The sequence below is a fragment of the Xiphophorus maculatus genome, chromosome 2 (genome assembly GCF_002775205.1).
Source record: "Xiphophorus maculatus strain JP 163 A chromosome 2, X_maculatus-5.0-male, whole genome shotgun sequence".
Taxonomy (NCBI): Eukaryota; Metazoa; Chordata; class Actinopteri; order Cyprinodontiformes; family Poeciliidae; genus Xiphophorus; species Xiphophorus maculatus.
In genome coordinates, this window is record NC_036444.1 from 19,882,167 (window position 1) to 19,909,109 (window position 26,943).

Genomic DNA, 26,943 nt, shown 5'->3' on the forward strand with positions numbered 1-26,943 from the left:
CAGCTTGTAAATATATTTATAAATGGCTTTAGTTTGTCGTTACTACTGTAAACAAGTTATTATTTGGCGGTTAATCAGGACAAAATACGTTGTTTTGTGGGCTTTTTTGTCCCTATACTTTAAAATATTTTTAGTTTAATAACTCTTTATTACTAAACCTTGCTGAATAGATGTTGGTAGCGATACTATGTGAGATTTAAGCCGTGTAATATTAGTGTATATTAATCATATTCTATCATTTCAGGAACACCTGCGCAGTTCGGTGGACACATTGTGGCTGCGCTGCATCTGATAAAGTCTGTCATACAACGGATTAATGCGCAAAAAAGAGTTGCAGTGATCTGTGTTTGTCTTTAATTTAATTCCAATAAAACCCTGTTTCCCCTGTCAGATACTGATTTATTCTGATACTGTTTTATTCTTACAAACGCCTCTGTATTTAAAACATTTCCAACAGGTATGATATTCTAGTAAAAGGATTAGTGCATACATCTATAGATTTTCATTTTAAACGGGTACAATATTCAGATAAAGGAAGTGATCTTGTGGTTTCGTCATATATGTAAATTGTTCCAATGCTAAGCTAAGCATAACTCCTAAGCTTCCACTTCAATCCCGTCACTCAAATAATGTTATCCAATATATTTAACATTAACACAACCCGCTATAGTTTTCTGTTTGTAAATTATATATATATTCTGTTTGTACCGTAAACATGACAGTAGCAGTTTTAGTCAGAACACCTGTGTTCTCCTCCCCGGTTGGATATTGTTACACCAGAGGGCGCTGTTGCTTCTCCACAAATTACAATTAAAAAACAATAAAAATTCACAGTACAGCTAAAAAAAAAGTTGAATATTGTGGAAAAAAGTGCATTTTTAAATGACATATTTCAGAGAGTAGAATTTGTATATCATATAAATTCATTATATAAATTAATTAATGGAGTGACATATTTCAAGATTTTATTTATCGACATTTGGATGATTATAGATATTGAAAACAAAATTCAGTGTTTCATGAAATTAGAATATTGTTAAAAAATTCTATTATTCTCATGCTTAAAATGTGAAATTCATCATGTTAAGCTGCTCCTGAACAACAGGCAGCTTGAGAAGCATCTTATCCGGGATGAGGAGAAAAAGAACTGGACTATTTCTCGGTTCGTCTTTAACATCTGAGCATTAATTTTATTTGTAAATTTGCTTAATTCAATGGCCTGTTTTGATTTGGTTGTATGTCTTATTTAACTGTTTAAAGCTCAATGGTGACAACAAACTCTAATGCTATTTCAGAAATGTTTGGTGTTTGTGTCTGGGAAAATGCCAAAGAGCTGACGAGTTAGTCGGAGATAGAGCTTCCTGTCTGTCAAACGAGGTCACTTTCTAGAAAGATAAGTCTAACGTCTCTTTAATGCTTTTACTGAGCAATTTGGTGACATGTACTTTTCAAGTTTGCTGGCATAATCGAGATTTAGATTCCAGCTCATGCCCATATTTTTGATCTGATGAAGAAAAGGATCTATCTCATTACATTTGAAAATGTTGCAAACAAAAACGTCAGTGTTATTCATTGGGAATTTAATTTTGAATTTAATTGCAATTAACTCCACCCATCATCCCTTCAGCTCTGATTAGTTGAAGGGAGTCAGAGCAGGTCCTGTTGAATAAGAGTATCCCCACAGCATGATGGCGCCACCACCATGTTTCATGGTAGGGATGGTTGTCTCAAGGAAGTCTGCAATGACTGTCTTTCACCACAGGTGTCTTCTCTGTGCTTCCCGTGCTGTCTATACAACTTGCAGGCTCTGAATATACATGTATGTCCAAAGAATATATATTAGAAAAGGCCACTGAGGAAAATAAATTAAGTACTGGCTTAAAAGTTGCAACTTTTTCTTTAAATAAAATAATTAATTCCAGTTTAGTTCACTGATTTTATTTTGCAATTTAGAATGCTTTTATTTGTGTAAGACGCCAAACCGGATGTAGTCGAATCCACTCGTTGCCTTGACAGCGCAGAAGATAACGCGGTGCAGCTGCGGTAGTAGACGACACATCAAGCTGTACGCAGGAGACCGGGCCAAGCAGCGCTCGGCGTCGATGTCCCCGCTGCTCACGAAGTGAAGCATGGGCTCCGCGGCATCGCAGTCATGGCCAGATCCACCAACCGAAGCGCAGAGGTCGGGGATCCCCGTGTAACCGCCCCCACGGACCGCGCGGCGGTGCGGGACCTGGCCGAGCCCCGGGAGCTGTCTCTGGAGGAGGTGCTGAAGTCCTACGAGCAGCCCATCAACGAGGAGCAGGCATGGGCGGTGTGCTACCAGTGCTGCAGCGGGCTCAGGGTGCCCCGCCCGCCGCCCGGGAGACCCGGTCGGGTGAAGGACCCGTCCTCTATCCTCCTGCACCGGGACGGAACCGTGTCGTTAAAGGAGGAGCCGCAACCCGACGGTAGGACCGAACCCCAACTGTTCCTATCGCCCCCAAACTTACATCCCGAATCAAAACAAACGCGGGAAATCATCATTAAACCAGGTATTCTAGTTTTTAAAATGTCGGTTATAACCTAAATATCCCTTTCCATATTCGGCAAAAATAAATAAAATGAATAATAAAAAAAAAACATCCGCTTATTAGTTTGAAAACAGTTTGAGTGCTGAAGTCTGCCAAGTGTACTAATAAACTATGGGTTCTAATGCCCCGGAATGTAATAATACTATTAAATCTCTCATTAGAAACATTAAATAATGTTTTTTGCTTTGGATATTGTGGGGAGAAAATCAGCTCTTTCTAAAATTAGATGGTTTTCCAAGGGAGTTTGGCACAGAGGAACAATTCCCTTCCCAGCTAGAATTCACATTTTCACCCGATCTTGTGCTTTAGTATTTCAAATTCTTTTAAAACAAATAATTTGAAGTGAAATTTCCTCGTGCAATGCATATTTAGAATAACCTCACATCCACTGCCAACAGGGATGACTGTGTACCGGTAAATTATTAATTATTCAAAGAGTAAAGCTTTACTTAAAGGAGATTCCTTTCATTTAAGGACCGTTTTTAGAGACGAGGAAAAGTGGATCGAAGCAAACAAGGTTTTTACGCGGTCTCCTATTTTTCCGAAATTCCCGTTTGAATTGAGCTTGCACCGACACAATATCTTCCCGGATGTGAAGTATTTATGTCCTCACTGCGGTCTAGGGGATCTGCTCCAGAGTCCGCATGGAGACAACTGGAGGCCAAACTATGTGTGCATATTTAACCATCATGGAAAACTTAAATCCACGTTTTAAAGTGCTACAGTGCTCTACAGAGAGATACATACACCTTGGTTTTTTTTTTTACACAAACACCATCAGCATTTGTCTGAAGTGGAGAGAGAAATATATATATATATATATACACATTTTACACTGGGTAAACTTTGTACGTGTCCCCCACTTACTCTGATTCTTTGAAAATAAAACCTATCTTAACCAGCTGTACTCAAGAAGAAGTGAACTGATTGATTCCACCTGTGTTTATTAATTTAATGGCATATGGATGCAGCTGCTCTGCAGAGTTTGTTGGAAAACCTTAGTGACACACCTACAAACCTAAAAGTAAAGTTGTGGAGAACTTTAGAGTCCATTTAAACATCTCAAAAATATATCTGTTGGGCAAAGAGAGAGTAGAAGCAGAAGCAGCAGAGATCCACAGCTCAGGTGGAAGAGTCCGTTCCCAGGACAGTCAAAAGTTTAGCCGATTTTAAGGTTTGCTGAAAATGATGTTCATTTTCCAGGAAAATGTCCCTAAGCATGCAGCCAGAACTATAATGGTTTAGAACAAAGTCTTTCACTGAATCTAATGAAACTGTTTATGTGGCGCCAATAAAGAAAAGAGGCATTTTAATTTTTATGTGTAATCATTGCACAATCAATTACAGGTATTGTTTGCCTGGTTGAGGGAACACTGTAAGATTGTAGGTGCGTTAAAAAGACATTGAAACTTCCTGACTAACGTTTAGTAGATTCTCCTCAGAGATCCTTCTGGGGGAATGAGAAGTGTCCTGTTGTTTCTGACGCCAGTGAATGCATCGGTGGCGTCAGTGTTGGGGGGGGCGTTTATTTTAACAGGTTGGATTACTTCTTTACATGCCTCCAGACATGGTTCATAAAATCCTTTATTGGTTTTCTGTGGTAATATCATGACCTTCAACCAAGTTAATCTGCTTTCTGCATACACTGAAAAAAGAGAACAGGTGATCTAACTTAAATATATTGTGCTAACTGGTCACAAATAATCATATGAAGTTATTAAGTTAAGTTTATTAGGCTGTAAATGAAAATAAAGTAAGTCTGACAAACTTTATTCAATTACTTGTGACCAATTAACAGAATTTTTTGAAAAGTTGGAGCTCCATTCTCATTTTTTTTCAGTATATGTTAGTAAAAAAAAAACAAAAAAACCTAAGATATAAAGTTGAGTTTTTAAAAAATGCACGGACATGATGGCCACCGGGCTTGTGGTTTCCATGCCATAAAATGGACGACATATCGAGAAAACAAGTTGTGTTTTTTAAAACTCTACAGAGAGAAAACAACCCGCATCCAGACTGTAGCTGTTCGTAGAGTTTTTAACTAATGTGTCATTCTGTGATGGATATATTCAAGTAAAACATTCCCACTTTCCTGTTATCCCATTTTTCCTGTCCTCTTGTGTGCTCACAAGCACAAAAACATGAAATAATCCTCACATCGTCGGGGACCGTGGGCCTCTCCTCCTTCGCTGCTGTTTCCTCCAGCATCACCGGTACCCTGGAAGATGAAAGCAGACTTGCCGGATTTGATGGTAAACACAAGAGCCGGTGTGCAGTTTTTCAGACGCTGCTGACATCAGCTGTGGCTCTGACTCTTCCCATCAGAGGGAGCACAAATCTGAGCCGAAGCAGCCGCGGTAACATGAGCCGCGGTGCCGCAATGGGCCCATAAAAGGCTGAATTGTTACGACGCAGCTGCACAGGAGCGCTCATCGGCCACCTGCCATGTGGAGCTCAGCGCCTGAGATCCGTCTCTGCAGTTTTGGTGGAAAAATAACAATATGGGGGAGTACATTCTAGTGGCAGCTTGTAAAGATTTCATGGGCTATAGCAGATATGTGTGAAATAATAAATCTGGTGTTAAAATTAATTTCTGTAGACTTTAGATGGATTCAAATTAAGTTTTGCGCTCCAGATCTCAAAAGTACCAGCACTTCTCCTAAATATGTGTTCAAATTTGAAAGTGTTTTAAGATTAGTTAAGCCCAAAGTTCTCAAGCTGTGGTACCAAACTGGTTACCTTTTATTTGAACAGTAAATGCAGTATGACGCACCAACGACCAAAACAAAGTTGGAGCACACTGATCTATGCTTCAGCAGGTTTTCTCGAAACAGAAGATCAGTGAAGGACTTCCTGAACTTCCTATAATGATTTCACCGTGAACAGCGTCTTGAGCTATGTTCAGTTCAGGTCTAATTTTAGATATTAGATATTTAGATATTAGATATTTGTTCAAAAGTTCTTGTTCAAGGAGGAAGAGGTTTTTGTGTCTTTTAGTCTTTGTAGCAAGTCTGGCTGAAGACTTTGTGGTCACAGGATCCACTGACCCTGTTTGAAATGATGTAGGATTTAGAAATCCTGTTGTCATTTCAAACCCAGACCGTATTAAAGAATATAAATATGCCTACGCAGTCACAAGACCTTCACTATATTTATTTGGACTCAACTTCTGACAGCAGTGAGGTTTATTTTATCATCCATTTAACTTGAACAATCCTCTTTCAACTTCCTCCGAGCTGTAATCTAATCTGAAAACTCTAAGCAGAAGTTGTGGAATAATTGGACTTTAAATAACTCTAATCTTTGCTCTGAGTCATTGGAGCTCTTATATAAACTTCAGAGATTGAGGTTCGTCTTGATTCTATTACACAGAAGGTCCTCAGGAAGTCAAGGTCCACATATAAAAATGGCTCCTGCCAGATAAAAGCCGTTTGCACCACCGACCTTACCCACCAAGAAACCAAAGCAACTCATTGTACACTATGATACTTTGCATTCAGTTGAAAAAATTTTCCATTAGTACTGATTTACTGACTATCTCATTTTAGTTTTTGCATTTCTTGAGAAAAAGGTTTGATAATGAGGTAAAAAGTCCAAAATGAAACAGGCACAGCCTTTTAAACTGCACATATTAGGCGTGACTGTTGCTTTTAGGTGCATAGGTGTGTATAGATAAAGACTGATGAAGTCATTTTATGAGTACAGTCGCACACTGACAGTGATAAAAGTTCTATGATAAAAGCCTTGTAAAGTTTTACATTATCTCAGTTTTGTTTTAGGTCATAAAATCTGCCCAGAAGAGCCGAGAGCTCACATAGGATACTTTGTTTTTCTTTGCAGAACTTCCACCATCTATAGATCAGTTAGATGTTGCAAGTTCAAGTATCAGAAGATGAGAAATATGTTGAAAAGTGGAAAAGTATTCTTGTTTGAACTTGAGCTGTCTTTCAAAAACAGTGTCTAAATATGAAAATACTCCAAAATACCAGTAAAATACGTCAGAGTTTGTGATTACAAAAGGAAACTGTGGAAAGATCAAGGGGAATGAATACTTTACAATGTCAAGTATTGGGTTTATTCACATTTGGCTTTTTAAAACTGAGCAGCAAGTGTCTTAAAGTCAGAAAACATCACAATCATCACAGGTAACATGCAGCATCCTTTTCCTGCACTGACATCTGAACCTCTTTTTTTAGTTTTGGTAGATTTATGGACGTGGCTCCAGCTCATACAATGGCTGCTTTCACACTCTCCTATTTCTTCTGTACTGTTTGCCTCCTCTGATCACTCATTATCAAGCCTGTTCCTCTGAACCCAGTTTGCTTTTTCTTCTGTCACATTTGTCCTTCCTCATTTCCATGGCAACAGGCGGCAAAGTCCACACTGAGGGAGCTTTTGAGTTACTGCGTCTTAACGAAGGAAACGGGGAGGTGTCAGGCTTCTGAGGATGAAAGCGATCCGTCATTAGCCGGAGTAAACTGTGTGTGACTAACAGCGAGGAGTTCTGTCAGATCCAGCAGGACTTATCGTCAAGTCTGCCGGAGAACTCGGGAACCCGATGATATGTTTACGTTTTGGTTGGCAGAAAGATGCTCTGCGTAGATGACACAGGCCGTATGTCTTTATGCATAAGGTTGTTTTTCTCTGCGATAAAAATCCATCTCCTCTGTTTAAGCCAATGGATTAGGAGGGGCTACAGCTTGTGGATGTTTATTTTCTCCACAGTGGCTTTGAATTTGGGCTAAAAGCGATGCAGAAATGAGTGAATATAAATGTAGCGAGAAGGTCTTGTTTAGGCAGTCGCTCTACTTCTATTCAATATCTGCTTTGACTTTCCACAACAGAATGACACTAATGATGAGCTGGGGTGGGAGTCTGAGTTTGAGATATGAATAATGACTGAAAGAACGAGATCTCGGATGCAAAGAGGTGAAACGAGCTTCCTCCGCAGAGCTGACTGAGCTGTAGGATTTTAGGCATTCGGTTGTATAGTTCTGTCCAATGTTTCACCACGGGTGTGTTGCGCCAAGGACCAGGACCAGGTTGGACGTCGGCTCACTCAAATTTCTTTTAATCATGCAATTGTTCGGTACAAATTGAGATATGGTTTGTTTCTACCATATAAACAAACCATATGGTGCATGAAATATCATGCAAAAATAAAAATGTTTCCTTAACTTACCCAGGCTTGGACCCATGTGTTTCACTTAAAGTACTGTGTTTGGAAAACCTGCATTAGGTAATAAACACTCCCTAAAAATAGGTTACTGCTCCTTTAAACCTTCTCTAAAGCCTGATCCAGGTTAGCTCTGACTATCGTTAGCTCAGACTGGATAAGGCATTGCTGGGCTTTTGCGTTGTTTTATTTACATTTTTGTGGGCAGAGCTGTAGATGTCCTGGAGGAGGCTCTCGGTTAACGATCACTGCCTTATAAACGGATGAAAACTTCATGTGCCATTTGGGTTCATCCATTTTCATTAACAGTGCCAAGTTCAAAGCTGTAAATTTGGTCTGAGTTTGAATGTGGAGTAAAAATCAGAGCTAATCAGAACATTACAAAAGGGAAAAATCAAACTTATAATACCTTGCAAAAGCATTCATAGCCCTTGCATTTTGTCACATTTAGAGGGAATTAAGTAAACGATAAAGGCTTGATTCTGGAATGGACTTGATACTTTCAGCAAGACGTTGACAATAAGAAAAGAGCTACCAAGACAATAATAATAACTGCTGATTATTTCCGTCTTGTAGGTGGTTTTGTATGTTTCTGGAGGGGTGGAAAGAAACCATGTAGTCTTGGTTTGGTCATGTGACGGTGATGCCACTCAGGATTGTGGAGTGTGAACCGAGGCAGAGAAGCAACGTCAGCAATGTGGTCATTTTCTGACAGTGGTGAAAAACGGAAGGAAAATATGTATAGTGTCAGTAAATGTAAATTATAACGGAAATTCTAACATTTCTGCTAAATTTGCATGTCAGTGCACCCCTCAATTAGATGAAAGCATATTTATGTGTTGGAATGGTCCAGTCAAAGTCCAGATCTAAAACCGATTAAGAAATCTGTTCAAAGACATGAAACTTGTTCACTCTTCCACTCTGTTGATCTGAGTTTGAGCTATTTTAAAGTTCAACGCCAAAAAAACTCACAGTTGTATTTGCTGTGAGAAAAAGTTTGTACAAACTATTGTATCACTGGGTTAGAATATAAATGCATGCCACACCTTTCAGAATTTTACTTGTCCTGTTGCACCCACTCAAAATCCTCTGCCGCCTTGTGTCGGTCTGTCACTTAAAATCCCAAATAAACCATGTTGATGTTTAAGGCTGAAACATGCAGAGGATAAAGGAAAGTTTAAGGGGTGGGAATACTTTTGCAAGGTGCTGTAAGGAGTGGCGCAGCTCCAAGACGATAACCGGTACATTAGCAGCCGCCTCCCGTTTTCCAGAGCGCATGGCTCACTGAGTGTTTTTCCAGGAGCTGAGCTGCAGGGCTGCTGGGGGATTTTCACTGCAGATCCTTTCCCTCTTTTGTGTTCACCGGGCCGTGGCTGTGGGAAGGTATCATCGGTTTCACTCCGTGACCCGGGCCCTGCATTATTGCGGACCTGCCCGACAGGTTTACAGGGCTTCATGTTATCGTCTCCTTCCTGAGTGGAGGGCTTTGTAATGGACTCTCCTTTTGTTGCTGATGGAAGCAGCGTCTCTTTTCACACAGGAAACAGGCCGAGGCTCTGATGGTCGATGCGCTCACGCCCTGCTGCCAGCGCTTTGTTGTAGACAGCGAAAGATTAGAACTGCGTCCTGCAGCACAAACAGACCTACAGGGCAAAAACTCGATTCACCGCCCCGAGAGTCCGACTGTGGATGGTGCAGACGCCTTTACTAACAATATGTCATCTTTAAATAGCCTGCACCGAACGTTGCTGAAATCTTAGAAATGTAGTTTGATCTTTTATTTAACTCAGAATTATCCGGGAAAAACAAGTTAAACTTTCTATTTCTATTTCCAATGAAATAATAATTAATCTGGTTATGCATAAAACAGAGGAATGTAGAGCAATTCTAATATTTTAGAGTTTATTGCTTTTTGATAATAAACACTGTGTAGTTGCTGCCTTCAGTTTCTAGTTTTGTACAGTAATTTTTAGGTTTCCTGATGAATAGCCTCACATCTTTTCTCCCTGATCTATATTTGTGTTCGTCCAGTCTCCTGTTTGTCTGTTGAGTTGCTGATAAAGGAGTTTCAGGCCTCCTCGGGTGTTGTTACTGACATCTGAGCCAAGAGGAAAGGCTTGTTTGACTCTTTGACACGGCCACACCGAGCTAACCCATCAAAAACTCCAGTTGAGATGAACTAAATGGAGTCAAACAAACGCAGTTATTTGAAATTGTGGCATAAACATATTTCACTAAAAGTACCAAATTTCAACCTGAACTTAACTTCAAATGTGACATTAGCCCACAAAAAACATGTTATGATGTTATATAACATATGTAACATGTTCACCTTGGTTTCTTAAATATGTTTTTTTTTCATTTTATACACATGTGGCTTTAACATTGTTTATTTGATGCCAGAGGACTCTGGAAAACATTTGATTAATCTCCAAAATGGCTTTCCGTGCTTCCTCATCTTTCAAAATCATGTTTGGAAATACAGTATTTACAGTTGTGAACACGAATAGGAAAACAATGGAGTACAGTATAACCTGTCGCTTGTATTGAGTTACTTACTGCTGTTTTAAAACCCCAGTTGGCAATTAAAAACAGGTCCGCTTGGCAGCAGACTAGCTACAGGTGCAGATAGCCTGACTAGTTAGACTGCTTGTATCAGCTCATTATTCCATCAAGAGTGGACATTTGTTCTAGATTTGGTCTTGGTGTGATGTGTTTTGTGCAGAGATTCTGAATAGATGTGATGATCTGTTGAGCTTCTCTGGTTTTATTTCAGTTCTTTAAGCTCTTCTTAGCTTCAGGATGTATTTGTTTTGGTTCGTGTTTAACTCTGAAAGCCTATATAATCTGCCCTGTGCTGCAAGCATTGTAACCTGCTGTCTGCAATTCATACCTGGCCATTGTTACTAATTCTCCTCTGTCATCTCCTCCTCTGTTATTATTCTGTCTGGTTCTCGTCATTTCCACTCGTCTTCCTCCTACGTGGTTCCTTTTTACTCACCCATGCACAGATAATGATGGTTAGCTGTGTTCATCATGCACCACTTCTTACTCACCTTGTGGATGTTTTGTTTTGCTTTGACAGTCGATAATTTAAAGTTATTTTCTATAATCTACTCATTGTCTGCTGTTCGTCATGACTCTAAGGAGTTTAATTTAGTATTTTGTCGTTTCGCAGGTCATTCTCTTTCTGTGATTGCTTGTATTCTAGTTTCTTCCTGATATAGAGTGCTGCAGCCAGCTTTTCTGCCGTTCCTTACAGCTTCATTACTGAGCCATGAAGTTAGATATTAAATCAGTTGCTCTCCAGCTACCAATTACCACCCATTTATACAGACTCATCTCAATACGTTATATATACAGTACAGACCAAAAGTTTGGACACACCTTTCTAATTCAATGGGTTTCTTTATTTTCATGACTATTTATAAGGCAAGAAATCCCACTTATTAACCTGCCAGGGCACCTATGAAGTGAAAACCATTTCAGGTGACGACCTCTTGAAGCTCATCAAGAAAATGCAGAGTGTGTGCAAAGCAGTAATCACAGCAAAAGGTTGCTACTTTGAAGAAACTAGAATATAAGGGCTATTTTCAGTTGTTTTACACTTTTTTGTTTAGTGCATATTTCCACATGTGTTATTCATAGTTTTGATGCCTTCAGTGTGAATCTACAATGTCAATAGTCATGAAAATAAAGGAAACTCATTGAATTAAAAGGTGTGTCCAAACTTTTGGTCTGTACTGTATATCATTAAAAAGTTTATCTATTTACACAAATCAGTTCATATAGCTCCATAAAGATGCTATAGACCAGGGTCAAACTCCAGTCCTCAAGGGCCGGTGTGCTGCAGTTTTTAGATGTGCCACAGGTACAAAACACTGGGATGAAATGGCTTAATTACCTCCTCCTTGTGTAGATCAGTTCTCCAGAGCTTTGCTAATGACCTAATTACTCTAATCAGGTGGTGCAGCAGAGTCGCATCTAAAAGTTGCAGGACAGTGACTCTCCAGGACTGGAGTTTGACACCTGTGCTATAGACGTAATGTAATATTTTTCAAGTATAGAATTTCAATCTTCATCATGCAATACAAGTGTCATACATTGATGTTATCCATATCCACAAGATGTTTGACTCGTTAAATAGCTTCCATTAAATGCCCATAGAGAAAAGTGGAGACAGAAAAATATCCTTAAAAATAAGGATTAGTCTTAATGAATACTGTTGTTGTAATTTTCAGCAATAATACTGAAATTAAATTGGAGATGCTAAAGATGTGCTGTCCGATGTTCAAGCATTTTTGTCCTATTAATATTGATGACCATAGAAATCTTTTGATTCTCAGCGATGCTTTAACTGGTTTTCATGTTTTTGTTTTTTTCTAGATGACAGTGATGGAGCTCCTCTTCCACCAATCACAGAGCGACAGGTAAGAAGCACAAAACAATTTTTAAAATCTTTTTCTCATAATATGCTGAATATTTAGCTTGTTATATGAGTCTTTACACAAAATAACACCTAAACTTGACTTTTATTGGTTAGTAATTTACTGAAAAATAACATTCCTGACATTATTATACAACACAATGCTGGAAACATGTTGTTACTGATTAAAAAAAAACTTAACTAATCATTTAAGGAAAGTAAATGTTAGGAGAATAATAAATTTGAATAATAATGTTAAAAAAATATCCATTTTATTTGTTTCCATGTGTTAAAATGATAAAAGTAAAAAGAAAACACATTTTGCAAATGAACATTTCTGACATTTAAGAAAACCAGTGACCAATGTGGTTGTTGTTGGGCATGTCATTATTCTTTTCATTTTTGAACGCAGTGGAGTATTCATTGGCGTAATCATTCTTGCAACTTTTTGCATGTGCAAAATGACAAGATCATGTTTGAAATTGACGGCCCACATCTGTGGGAATATTTTGGAGAATAGTATCAAATAGTGAATGTTGACTCTGACAGGAAGCTAAAAGTTTTCTGACAAGTCTGATGTACTCATTTATTCTCAACACTGTACTTTAGAAATATCTTAATGTTAACATCATATAGTTTGTAATAATAGTTAAAAAAAACAAAAAACTTTTATTCTTTGTGCTTTCCTTGATGCCTTCAGCTGGTTCAGTCCCTCGGTGTGGCCATCTATCGAGCTCTGGACTGGGGACTGGACGACAACGAGGAGCGGGAGCTCAGCCCACAGCTGGAGCGCCTCATCGAGCGAATGGCGGGCGGGGACCAGGGCGGCGAGGGCGTCAGCTCTGCTGGCAGCGGAGCAACCGATGAGGGGTACAGTGGACAGGAAGAAGAGGAGGATGAGGATGAGGAGCAGGAGAGAGCGATAAGGCCGGTGTGTTGGTTCCGTCAGGTCGTGGTGCTCTGTGCGTCCCGTCTGGCCAACCCGAGCCTGGCCCCGGAGCACTACCAGGCCGTCTGCCGCGCTCTGTTTGTAGAGACGCTGGAGCTGCAGACCTTCCTCATCAAGATCAAAGATGCAAAGGAGGTACGTCACGGCGCCGTCATGTCAGAAAGGTTGTTTCCTATGCAAACCAAATCAGACGAGAAGATAAAACTTTACACGTTTGGGGACAAGAATAATTAGAAAAATTGAATGCAACATGACAAAAATAAGTGGCTTTAACACATTATATCAATGAGTAGTTTTTGTAAATTATGATGTTTGTGAATAAATTATCCTGCATGAGCTGTTTAACCTAGACTTTTTATATTTGTAGCCAAAGTCATGAATATGTCACCGTAAGACTCGATGGATGAATACTTTAGACACAAATCAAGTGAAGAAAATACATTTCTAATGTCGAGTTTCTTCCAGAACTTCAACATCACATTAATGTGATGTTCAAGTCCTACTGTGATTTAAACCTGTAAGCACACTCATCCAGTTTATAGAAATCCAAAACAAAGCCCAAAACCATCCATTTAGTCTAGCTTCAATGAGTTATTTTAGTGTAGAGGGCAAAAAATAAGTAAACTTCTATATGCTCATGAGGTTAAATACCAAGTTTATACATACGAGTTCTAAAATGATATACATTTTATAGGTTTCTAGGCATTTTCTGAAAATAAAACGTAAGGTTTAAATGGTTTAACAGCTTGAAATGTATTTATTTTAATCACAGGAAATTAAAATTTTAGTTAAGATGTTCATAATTGTAACATAATTGTAACTGTAAAACCAGGATGTGCGTGACCAGTCTTGAATGCTGATAATACCTACAGTGCCATTCAAAGATATTCATTCCCTGTGAACTTTTCCCCATTGTGCTGTGATACAGCCACTAACTTTAAATTACCTTTCTCAGAATCTCAAGTGATAGAAGCAACTTTTGTGTTCGTCTCCACCTGCTTTGCAAATCCACAGACAAAATCTTTACTCATTCACTGTTGCAAAGAATCTCAGGCTCAGCCAGACTGGACCTGTGAATAGCACTTTTCGAGTATTTCCACCAACTCTGAATCACTTTTAAGTGAACCACAGGGATTCAGAAACATGAGCAGTCAAATGTTTGACACTTGTTTTGTGCCACTCAGATGCTGAAGAAGATTTCCTCTGAAGAAGCTCTGGAGGACAGATCCACGGCTGAGCTGGACGCGCTGAAGCACAGAGACTGGGTGAGACGGTGCAACAGAGTTCACAGAAAGGACAACGTCAGCGCTGTGTGTCTGACCGGGTGCAGGCAGAGCCGTCACGCTGACAGAAGCAGATGTGTTGCTGTTGTTTCCCACACCACCAGGCTCGTCTGTGGGTGCAGCTGATGAAGGAGCTGAGGCAGGGGGTGAAGCTGAAGAAGGTCCAGGAGCAGCCGTTCAACCCGCTGCCCACCGAATTCAGCCTGACGCCCTTCGAGATGCTGATGCAGGACATTCGAGCTCGCAAGTTCCAGCTTCGCAAAGTCATGGTGAGAGTCGATGCTCCAGTTAGCGCTGCGATCGAGGGGAAGAGTTCAACTTTTACTGGAACAACAGAAGAGCTGCTGGAGGAATAAAGATGCAAAATAAAGAGACATTTTAGTTTTTGGTTCAAGTTTTAAAGCTAAAAGCGGCTAAAGATCTTCTAATCACTAAATAAACCAACTAGCATCTAAATTGGAAATGTGAAGAAGATTCACCAGAAGTGTTTGCTACAAAAACGCTCAATCTTGGCCTCATCCAACAAAAGCATAGGGTCCCAGAGGAAGCCTCAGAAGCGTTTAGTAAACGCCTCATGTTGTGAGGACAGGAAAACTTCAATATACTTCAACCTACTAGGTGGCATATGTATGTTTTCTGCAGCTCTCTGAAATTAAGCTTTTCTTTTACCTCTGAATTTACCTAATCTGCTTTATATGCTGTACACCAGACATGTCTGCCAGACCAAACAAGGGCAGAATGAGAGAAAAAAGAAGAGAAAATAATCTAGTCTAACAAAAGAAAGAAAAGGGAAAAAAAGACGAAAGCAAAAGAACAGAAATGGAAAAGAAAGAATAAAGCAACAACAAAAAAAAGGTAATTCAATGGTCTATAATTGAATATTATAAAACATGTGAACTGGAATTGGGTCCCAAGAAACATTCTGATTAGGCCCTCATTCAGCTTTAGAGCGGCTCTGCAAAGTCTTTAGCAGAGAGAGTCCACAATGTGATATCAGTACAGAGGCTAAAACATCCACTAAGAGGAGATAATTGTTAGAAATCTTGCACAAAGTTCAATCCAAGAAGCACGGAGGACAGAAATTAATGGTAAAATTATATCAAATATCCACTTTTCTAGCCTTGTAGCAACTAAAATTGATTCAAAAAGGCTAAAAACAGCTGGAGTTCATCAACTTAGACATGTTGAGTTCAGTTTGCTAGCTACAGACACTGAACACCTGGATTATCCTTCAGCTTGCACAGTTTTTTTAATAGATATGTTTATTAATTTTTTTGTTTAATAACAACAACAACTTAACACAGAACAAAAGCTCAGCAGTGCAGAACAGAGGAGACAAAAGGAAAGATGAGATAGGGGGCATACATACTTCTATTATATAGTCCACATCTAAGCATTTATAAATGCTCGAGACAGGATGGTAGACATGTGTCCTTCAGCATAATCCAAGAAGGGCTTCCATATGCGTCCAAAAATGTCAGTCTTAGAGTGGATGAGGAAAGTCGAGAGGGATATATTCCAAAATAAGCTTCTTCCACCCAAAAATAGTAGGAGATTTATTAGAAATCCATTGTAACAAAATATTCTTTCAGGCACAGAAAATTAGGACATTATACAACTTACTCTTGTTTTGATTTTGGATATGTTTATTTGGTAGACCAAGGAGAAGAGACGCTGGATCGAGATCAATATTAGTTTTGATAATTTTCCTAGTCTCAATCAGAATAGATTTCCAGTATATCTGGATCTTGGGGCATGACCAAAGACAGTGTGTGAGGCTGCCTTCATGTATTTTGCATTTAGGGCACAGCGAAGAGGACCCCGGTTTAAACTTAGACACCCGGTTTGGGGCCAAGTGAGCTCTATGTGGTAATTTAAGTTGCAACGTCCAGGAGCGATTACAAATAGTGATTTTTCTGGCAGAGTTCCAGATACTGCTCCACATTACATCAGTAATCTCGACATTCAGCTCTCCTCCCCAGGCCTGGACCAGAGTTGATACACTTATGACATTTTAATGTTTTGTAGCACATGCTGAGTGACACTTCACGAGTTCCGAAAAAAAGTTTTCCAAAGCCTGAAACCTCAGTGTCCCTGAGTAGAGTTGTTTCTTTTTTAATAAAGTCTCTTAGCTGGAAGAAACGGAAATGGATATTTTCCCTACTCCAAAAGCTTCCACACCTTGATTAAAAGACATGAGGATCCCCTCCTTAAAAAGACAGCCCAAAGATGAAACACCCTTAGCCTCCCATTCCCCAAAACCTGCATCTAACATACCTGGAAGAAAGTCAGGGTTCTGGACAAAGGGTGTAAATGGGGATGTCTTCCCAGTTCTTCCCTCGATATGTTGAACCGCCCTCCAGGCCTTGACTGTATTCACAGTGATTGGATTGTTACAGTATTTGTTTATTGTTTTCAGATTTTTAAGAAAAGCAGGCTTTTAAGAGGACAATCACATAACGAGGCTTCTATATCCAGCCACACTGTGGATGAATTTCCAGATATCCACTATCGGGCAAATTTAAGAGAACTCAATTGATATTTATTTAGATCTGGAAGATCTAAGCCTCTCATATTTCTTGGTAGCTGTAGTGTTGACATTTTTATGAATGCCCTTCTTTTGGCCCAGATAAAGGAACCAAACCAACTCTTTAATTTTTGGATCCACCTCTGAGTAAACAAAATAGGAATCATCCTAATTGGGTACAACAAGCGAGGGAGAAAGTTCATCTTGAGAAGCGAAATTCTGCCCAGCCAAGATGTGGGAAGACAATTCCAGCGTTCAAGGTCTAGCTTAATTTTTTCAAATAATGGGACAAAGTTTGTTTTGAACATCTGATTGAAGACAGGTGTGACAAATATGCCAAGATATTTAAATCCTGCAGGGGACCACTTAAAAGGGGAACTAGGGATATAAAGTTGTCTACCCAAGGGCATGGCCTCGGATTTGGAGACGTTTATTTTGTATCCCCAGAATGAGCCAAACTGATTAATAATTGCAATGACTCTTTCGACTGAAGTGGTAGGTCTGGAGAGAAACAACAGAACATTGTCGACATATAAAGAAATTTTATGGGTCCCCCGATCAATGTTGACACCGAATACAGTGGGGTCACTACGAATTGCTTCAGCCAGTGGTTCGATTGCAAGAGTGAATAAAAGAGGCGAAAGGGGGCAGCCCTGCCCGTTTCCCCTTCCCACCTCAAAATTTCTAGACCTGACCCGATTTGTAATAACTGCAGCTAAAGGACAACTGTAGAGAGGATTTTAATCCAGCTGATAAAGTTGGGACCCAGTCCAAATTGATGCAGAGTATGAAAAAGATATGACCATTCCACGCGGTTAAACGCCTTCTCTGCGTCTAAGGAGACTACAAGACCATCCATCGCCCGCCGTTGACACAGCTGAATCACACTCAACAGACGTCTGAGGTTATTGCAGGAATTACGACCCTTGATAAAACCCGTTTCGACTATCCCTATCAAAAGGGGTAAAATGTTTTCCAAGCATGTTGCTAGAATTTTGGAGAGTATTTTCAAATCTACATTAAGTAATGAGATGGGTCTGGAGGAGCCACAATTTTCTGGAGGTTTTGATTTCATAAGAATTAAGGATATATTTGCTTCCCAGAGGGAAGGGGGGAGCACACTGGTACCAAATGAGTCATTCAGCATGGACAGATAGGGCTTTGACAGCAGATCCATAAAGGTTTTGTAGAATTCCTAAGTGAGCCCATCCGGACCCGGTGCCATCCCTCCCTGGAGGAATCTGTGGCTCCTTCCACCTCTGCCTCCGATATTTCTGCATTTAGATCTTTCTTTTTGTCCTCTGGCAAATTGGGCAGCTTAATTTTTTAGAAAAATGTTTCCATTAAAGATTGAGAGTTGTCACATTGCTCAGATTGGTACAAATTTTTGTAAAATTCAAAGAAAGCTGCATTTACTTTCTCTGGGTCGGTGGAACATGAACCCCTCTGGTCAGAAATTGAAGCAATTGTTTGGGAGGTCTTCCGTGTTTTTGTAAGACAGGAAAGGTATCTGCCTGGTTTATCCCCATATTCAAACAATCTTTGTTTAGCAAATTTGACTTTGTGTTCTGCGTCAGTAATGTGTTCAGCGAGCACCGCAGGGCACTGAGCTCCCCCAACTTAGACCACGAAGGTTTTTTTACATGTTCTTCTTCTGCGAGTCCAAGCTTTCTTTGTAATATGTTTTGTTGTTCTGCAATTCTTTGTTTTTTGCTGCACGTATATGATATTATCAATCCTCTACTAAATGCCTTAGCTGTGTCTCAGAGCAAGGAGGGGCTGCTAGCAGAGGGAGAATTGACTGCGAGGAATTGTTTGAATTCTGTTCTAAAATACTCCACAAATTTTCCATCCTTTAAAATTAAAGGATTTATTCTCCAGTGATTTGATTGAACCCTAGCGTTTTTAAAGGTATAATTTAGATACACTGCAGCAAGGTCAGATATAACAATGTGTCCTATTTTGCATGAAGCAACTTGTGTTAAAATAATTTTAGGGAGAAAAAAAAGTCAATACGTGTGTGGCATTTGTGGAGGTTTGAGCAAAAAGTGTATTCCTTTCCAGCAGGATGGAGTTTTCTCCATACATCCACAAACCCCGCCTCCTCAAAAAGATCAAAAATCTGTTTTGATTTCCCTGAAATAGCTTGCACAGTTTTAAAGCAGCTAACTAGCGCAGTTAGCTGAGTTGGCTTTCAAATCATTCCCACAAATATGATCCACAAAAAAACAAACCAAAAAAAACAATTTTAAAACAATTGCTGGGAGATGTTTTCATCACCACCTGGCAGAGCTTCAGCAGGAAGACGCTGAACTCAAAAACGTTGATGGTGTGGTGGAGTTAGCCTGGAGGCCTTCTCCATGGCCAGATGCATTATTCAGCTCAGCAACACAAATATTAATAAAACCCTCCCGCCTTCTGTTGTTCTGGCCGCATTGCAGGTCTTTTTTTATAATTGCTTCAATGCTGAAAGCAGTGTTCAGCTCTTACTGTTTTATGGTGTTTATACATCAATACAGAGTCGCGTTTTGTGAAGCTGCAAATCACAGCTAATGCTGCTCATGTGTGCTTTAAAGAGCCTGGTGTCTTTAAAGCTGTCAGAGGCCTAAAAGTCAATTATTGAATCTTCAATATAATTTTTTTGTTACAATTAGATGTTGTTCTGTTGCATAGTGGGTGACTGTATGATTTTTAGAGTTCCCTAAGTTGACGTTGTGCTTCCTGCCTTGTGAAGGTGGATGGTGATATTCCTACCAGAGTGAAGAGAAGTGCCCATGAGCTGATCCTGGACTTCATCAGATCCAGACCTCCTCTTAAACCTGTAAGTGGATCCATTTGCAGGATCCCCACAACATTCAAGGGGTTCACACCATTACAACAAGCTTCTACATATTTTATTGGAGGTTTGTTTCGTAAAGACAAGGTAGAGCTGAAGGCAAATGATGCAAAAAAAAATATATATATATATATATACAACTCTTCAAAAATGTTTTGCAATCAGTACTTAGTAGAAGCTGCTGCTTGAAGTTGCAGGTCTTTTGGGGACATATCTCTTCCTATTTACAAATCTACAGCTGAATTCTTTGCTTTTTATTCTCTTAGCTCAGGGGTGTCAAACTCCAGTCCTCGAGGGCCACTGTCCTGCAACTTTTAGATGTGCCTCTGCTGCACCACACCTGAATAGAATAATTAGGTCATTAGCAAGGCTGGGAGAACTGATCTACACAAGGAGGAGGTAATTAAGACATTTCATTTCAGTGTTTTGTAGCTGTGGCACATCTAAAAACTGCAGGACTGCGGCCCTCGAGGACTGGAGTTTGACACCTGTGCCTTAGCTGAAGATTTGGCAAATAGATGCTGTTTTCTATAGTTGAACCTCGGATCAAATCTCAAGTCTGACATGTTCTTCTAGGATTTTCTTGTTATAAGTGAAATTATCTGCCAGTGAAACTAGTAAGTTTTCATCAATTCTAAGAAATTATTGACTTAAAAAAGTTCTTATTCCTTTAAGAGTTACTTTTTAAATACGTTTTGTCTTATTTCAAGTACACTGCGATATTTGCAGTAGAAACTAGACCAAAAATAGTTGGTAGGGGTGTCAGAATAAAGGATAAATTTGATTTTTATCTGCCAAAAAATGTCTGAATCCACTCCACAGTTCTGAGTAACTTTATGTTTTTCAGTCACATAAAATCCCCAAAGGAGCATTGAGATGCTTTGTGGTTGTAACAAAAGAGAATCTGGAAAAATTTTAGGGGTTTGAAAACTTTACCATTACTTTTTGTATAAATAGGACAACTTTGCCTGGTGGGACATGAAGAAGCTTGGTTTCTTGTCTTTTCTGTTTTTTTTTTTTTTTGAATGAGCAGATGTGGTGAAATATTTTCTTCTGATTAGGTCTCAGAGCGCAGCCTTCCTCCTCCTCCTCCACGGCAGCAGTCGCTTCATGAGCGGGTTCTGGCAGAGATCAAGCAGGAGAGGAAGCTCAGGCCTGTGGTGCCACACACCGCCAGGCGTAAGAGCAAAACTTTTATATTTTCACCTTCTGAAGTATCATACAAAATGTTGATTCCAGTTTCGAGGCACTATAAACGCCTCGCATCTGGAAGACATAATCCGTTAATTTGTCTTTATCACACCATGAGGAGAGAGACAAGGTATGATAAAAGAGCTTAAAGGAAAAAGCTAGTAAAAATATTTGAAGTAAAAAAACAAATGAATGACTGGTCTGGTGTTTTGGTCTAAAAAGGTACAAAATCTACTCTTTAAAAAGGAGACTCTGTTCCTGACATGATTTAAATTGATAAACTTCTTTGAATTCCCAGAAACATTAATTCTGCAGCCGCATTTAGAAGTTCAGGTTGATGTTTTTCTCTCTAAAGAAGAGCCCCAGAATGGGAGCTGAAAGTTGCTGAATTTTAATTAAAATGGTGAACTCTACAGGAAAATGTTTACTGAGGTTCAGTGACAGTTTTGCATGAATGGTACCCTAGAGGGGGCGCCTCCTTCTGCTTCCTGAAATGAGTTTTTAATCCTGCAGGCTAATTTAAAAGGCATCATTCTGGTGATATTTACCATTTTACAGCCACACGTGTCCACAAGCAGAAAACCCATTTCCATCTAGACGTCCCACTTATTATGATCACATGGGCAGCTGCCCATAATCATTGAGTTTGAATTTTACCGGATCCGAACTGTGCATCTATTGATCTGAATTGATCGTCGCTCTGTATATTGATAAAGTGCTTTGAGAAGACATTCATTTTGAATTGTAGATAAAGTGAAGTGAATTAAACCTGAATTTAATTCTCCATAGACTTTTACACAGATTTCTAATAATGTGTCACCTCCTCCTGGTCATTAGATCAAATGCAACTCAGAACAACTTCTATTGGCTCCAATTTAAGCCTTCCTAAATGTAATTTACATTATGGCAGATACAATTTGAATTGGTTGTATTTTAAACTTATTCATTCCTATATAATTTTTTTTCCATCACTGTTTTCTGCCTTTTTGAGTCATTTTAAGTAGAATCATAAGTTAGAACCGAACACTGATATGATAAAACCTTTCTGTTTATAATTGCAGCCATTTTGCTGATACGTGGGATCAAATATCACAAATACTGAGCAGCTACTTTCAGATGAAGGTTGGCTAGTTTATTCCTTTTGTGGGAGAAAGAACATAAATAATAGGTCAGAATGGTCTTTAGAGCTGCAGAGTCTTAAAAAACCTAAAGTAAAACGATCCAATTCTTATAAAGGCCTTGTTTATTAGTTACACACAGCAGATAAATTAATATTTTAATCAATTAATCACAGACACTCCTGAGCTCCACTGCCTATGTGGTTCTCAGTCTCCCTTAGAAGGAAAACAATCCTGACCTTCTGATTATGTTAATTTCACAAAAGAAGAAATAATCATTTAAAAACTGGCCTTTAATTCAGCAAAATGTAACTGCTGCTTCAGCCTTCACTAACAAGAAGTAAGAAAGGAAGAAACAAATTTGCAACCATTTATAATCAGTGAAGCTGATCAGTTCAACAAAAACCAGCCAGTTTATAAAACCTAGACTTTCTGTTGATTTCTTGGACTTAATTTCTTTATCTTAGCAACATTCATACTAAATGTATTGTTGCACTTTATATTTCATATTATATATTCATCACCATATAAAAGCTCTCACCAACAAACAGAAAATGTTCTCTGCATCACATTATGTCTGTTTTTGACTGCTTCTTTTAGACGGTTCCATCTTCAAATGAGAACATTTAGTCTTATTGAGGTGACCTGTGTGGACAAGGAGAAACCCGAATAGAAAAGATGATATAAAGTTGAACAAAGTTTGCATATTGTTAAGAAAGCATCAGTAACACTGGTCACGTTTTGTTTTTGCAAACAAAACAGAAGACACTTCAGTTTTATTATTTCCATTTATTTTTTTAAATGAAAGAAAAAATGAGGGCCTACGCCAGATATCAGTTACAAATGGACAGAGTAATGCCAAGGTTGGCACTAATGTTTTAGATGAAAGGAAAACGAGAAACACATTAGATTTTTGTGACCCACTTATTGAAAATGCAGCAGCTACAGTCACTCTGATGCCTCCGAATGATTGTGATAATGAGCTCCAGATGCTGAAGTTGCACACGAAGCACGTCTGAGCTTCCCCGCCTTCACGTCTGAGAGCTCCTGACTTCCCTAATGCTGCGATTGCTTCTCTTCTCTCAGCATTCGGCTCGCTGCCCTGTCTGGCTCAGACGTGTCCTTGCGATGTCAAATCAACGTCATGCATTGATCTGTCTGTGTCGGAGCCTCGGCCGTCGCTGCGGCCTCGCATCCTGCTCAAGGCCCCGACGCTGGCTGAGATGGAGGAGATGAGCATCTCTGAGGTGAGAGGGACCCACCGGCAGTCGCTCGTTTTGTTCCTTGCATTGGTGGGTTTAGTTTCTGCTCTGCAGAGAGATGAATCCTTTTTTGATTTTGGACAAAGAGAAACATTTTTATGCAGATTTAGTGATTTGTAAAATACATTTATTTATTATTATTATTTTATGAACATTTATATTTACAATGTAAAAATAAGCTAGATGGAGGTCAGAAACCTGAGATTTAGAATTTAGATTTTTTTTTAAAATCCATTGTAGCATAGATAAAAAAATGGATAATTTGGTTATTTTTTTCATACTATTCCAACGTTGTGTAATAATTTCCGTCTTTCATTGAACCCCTGCAGGAAGACGAGTCCCCGGACGGTGGGGACATGAGGAGGACTGAGAGCTCTCCGGCGCCGCTGAAAAGAGATCGATCATTTTCGGAGCAGGACCTGGCCTTTCTCCGCGGGGACATGCTTCCCTCACTGTCGGAGTCAGCCCGACTGGGCGAGACAGTCAGACTGCAGGACGTGAGGCCGCGATCCAGAACGCTGACTGGTGCCGGAGCGCCTCCTTATCACCGAGGTCTGATGGATTTTCACTCACCAAATATCCTTACATCAACTTAGGGTTTGCGGCTAAAGAGATTTTAAACAACAAGGCTTTTTAGACTTTTATTGGTAAAAAGTTTTGAAACTGCAGTAGGATGTTGTTGGGGTTTTTTGTTGTTGTTTTTTTACAAATATGAGTCACATTGTGTTGATCTACAACATAAAATCCCAATAATATTTCTGAAGGTTTTGTCGTAATGTAGGAAAAAGTGAAAACGTCTCAGGAGTATGAATACTTTTGCAAGGTAGCAGGACTAGTTAGAAACTCAAATCTTTTGTGTCTCAATCACAGCCAATTCAGAGATGTGCAGTCAATACACTCTTCTGTCCATCTGCATCTTGACTCACATCTGAAGCTTGTTGGAGTTTTATGGCCCTTTTAATTTGGCTGAAAGGAAGATGATTGGGAAACCCAGCTGTTTGCTCTCAGCAGCAGTTTTAATTCTCCTCCTCTAGAGGGAGACAAAGCATCAGAAAGCAAATCCAGGTGGTTGTGATGCATCTTCGTTCTGCAAAGGCAAACAAAAACATGACGTCACTGGATGCAGTGAGACATAAAAAATAAGATGAAAGATGGACAAATTTCCAAAACTCTGCTTAAGAACTAATCTGAGATTTATGACATTTATGCTTTTTGGGGGGTTTTCAGTTCAAATTGACTTCAGTGAAGATAATATGTCGGCTGAAGCCAAACAGAAGCTTAAATTGTTTCATTTTTTTACCTGCCGGCTTTACAAAAGCACAGCAATTAAAGTTTGGACAGAACAGAAAGTTATTTTGGGCATTGAATAAACACCAGTTAAAGACGTATTCAAGTAAACTTACTTGAATAACCATTTTTTTCAGTTCTGCACTCTAAAGCATCACTGGGAAAATAATGGGCTTATATTAGTTGGTTAACAACAGCTTGACTGATATGCAGTTGTTAGCTTGAAAAGTATGGGATTTTAAAGCACAGTACCTCAGTAAGAGAAAGAGGTGGCGCTTTATTAGCTTCTACAACATGACTGGGTTTTTTTAAACAGCCATATTTTTCTTCCTTATGAAATGAATGGTTGTTGCTTGGCTAGCGGAGTACACAGAAAAAAATATTGAACTATAAGTGCATAGGCACACTTATTTATTTATTTAATAAATAACTTCTTGCTAGCGAGGGAAAACTGTGGCATTATGGAAATTCATTTGGATATTTTTATCAGCACCGTCTAGTGACTCTGTCCTCAGATTTTGACTTTGAGGTTAATGAAAAAGGGGAAATTTGTCACATTCAGACAAAAAAACATGTTTTCTTTAGGTTGCATATAGAAAATTAAGAACTTAAGATGAACATATTAGAGCAATACTGTGCAAAAACTTTAAACCAAAGCAGCTGAAGACTTAAAAATATGTTAGAAAGCCTGGTAAAAAAATAAAAGAGTGTGGTGGCGGTAAACAGCATGTGGCGTTCATTCGACAAACTTTCCAGTGGTTCTTAAAACCGGAGAATTAATGTTCAGCATGACCTTCCATGTAGCAGTCATGTTTCAACCAGTTAACTGGCAGTGTGCAGCAACATGTGGGGGAGGGGCTGCTCTGTAACTCCTTATCCCAAACACTGAGGTTTAAGCTCTTATTCTGTGTTGGAACTATATATTTTTAGGTAAGCACTGCAGCCCAGCAACAAACCCACTGATTTTCGAAAAACATCACTCTTTATTTCCTCCATTTCTATCTTAGGACGGACAAATAATGTGGTGATTTTCGAAGACATTACGTCGCTGCTGCCTCCGTTCTCTACTTCAAGTACAAAAAGTTATTAAATTACTGCTGCTTCACTGAAATAAGAGCCTTTTCTCTCCACGCTGGAACAGCAGCCACTGACGGGGATCAGATCAGCCCTGCGGACGCTAATAGACGTTTGATGGATTGTAATTAGATAAAAAGATGTGCTGATAAAGTCAGACTGGGTGATGGGGCTTCAGCAGCGAAGGTTCAGCTCGATGGCAGTAATTTGTGCACTAACAGCCTCGCTGTCTGAAAAACGATCCCAGTCCACTCCCAGCTTCTGCACAGCTGCCGTGCAAGCCGCAGAAGTTCATCATGTAGTACTTAACCCTGCCAGCAGGGGGCTCTTATGCTTAAACTGGGGCTATGTAGGGATGTAAGCCTGTAAGCTGCATCTGTCATCAGCAGCTGATCCAAATTATGTGTACGGATGATATTTACTGGCCTGTCTCAGCCATCTTCTCGGCCTGTTGGAGCCAAATCGACGGCCTCCATCTGCAGCAGCAGTTTGAGCCGCGTGAGGGCTGCCCGCCCCTCACTGTGAACTATGTTGCAGCGTGAGCCAAATCTCCCTCCTGAAATCAGATTAATAATACACGACAGCTTTAGAGGAGTTTGCCGAATGCTGTACGGGGCTGAGATCTGAGACGGTGCTGAATGAAAGAGGCTGATGGGTAATTCATGGAGTAGTTAGGCCAGGATATGTGCCTTACTCATCCGGTCTCAGCTGTACACGTTTGATACCCCTCCACCTCTCTGTATTTTATTCATTGTTTCCTCTCACTGACTTTTAATCCGTTTCTCCACACCCAGCTTCCTTCCCCGTCTACGGCTGGGCGCCCCCGTCTCCCGCTCGCCTGTCTCTGAGTTCGGTGGACGAGGCCACGGAGGGTCTCGAGACGACGTCGGACTCCAGAAGCGGAGACCAGTGGATGGTGAGATAAAATCCCAGCAGCCTCAGAGACAGTGAAGAAAGAACACTGTGAAGAGTTAGATTCAATATTATGTCTTTCAAACCTCAATTTTCCGAATAAGTGAGAAGATAAAGATCACATGAAATGGTTAAAACCTCTAAAAGGATGTGGTTGTTTGATTTTTATTAACCATCAATCAATCCATCCATCTATCAATCCAATCTAATCCACACACACTGTGGCAGTAATGGACCATGATCTAATTCAAAACATCCCCCTTCCCATTTGTTTTTTATTATTACTATTAAATGTTATTTCACCAGCAAAATCCCACTGACATAAAAAA

The 26,943-nt window shown here is 39.6% G+C and overlaps 1 protein-coding gene across 1 annotated transcript in view; it reads left to right on the plus strand.

Annotated features, from left to right (window-relative positions):
• The first annotated feature begins 2,009 nt into the window (after positions 1–2,009).
• Positions 2,010–26,943, plus strand: part of spire2 (spire type actin nucleation factor 2) — a 32,049-nt gene continuing 7,115 nt past the window's right edge. Inside the window, exons 1-10 of the mRNA XM_023326877.1 lie at positions 2,010–2,450; positions 12,136–12,179; positions 12,876–13,259; positions 14,309–14,389; positions 14,512–14,676; positions 19,669–19,755; positions 20,832–20,949; positions 23,166–23,326; positions 23,671–23,893; positions 26,497–26,618. Of these exons, the coding sequence (XP_023182645.1) occupies positions 2,153–2,450; positions 12,136–12,179; positions 12,876–13,259; positions 14,309–14,389; positions 14,512–14,676; positions 19,669–19,755; positions 20,832–20,949; positions 23,166–23,326; positions 23,671–23,893; positions 26,497–26,618 (1,683 nt within the window). The 5' untranslated portion in view covers positions 2,010–2,152. The remainder of the gene's footprint in view (positions 2,451–12,135; positions 12,180–12,875; positions 13,260–14,308; positions 14,390–14,511; positions 14,677–19,668; positions 19,756–20,831; positions 20,950–23,165; positions 23,327–23,670; positions 23,894–26,496; positions 26,619–26,943) is intronic.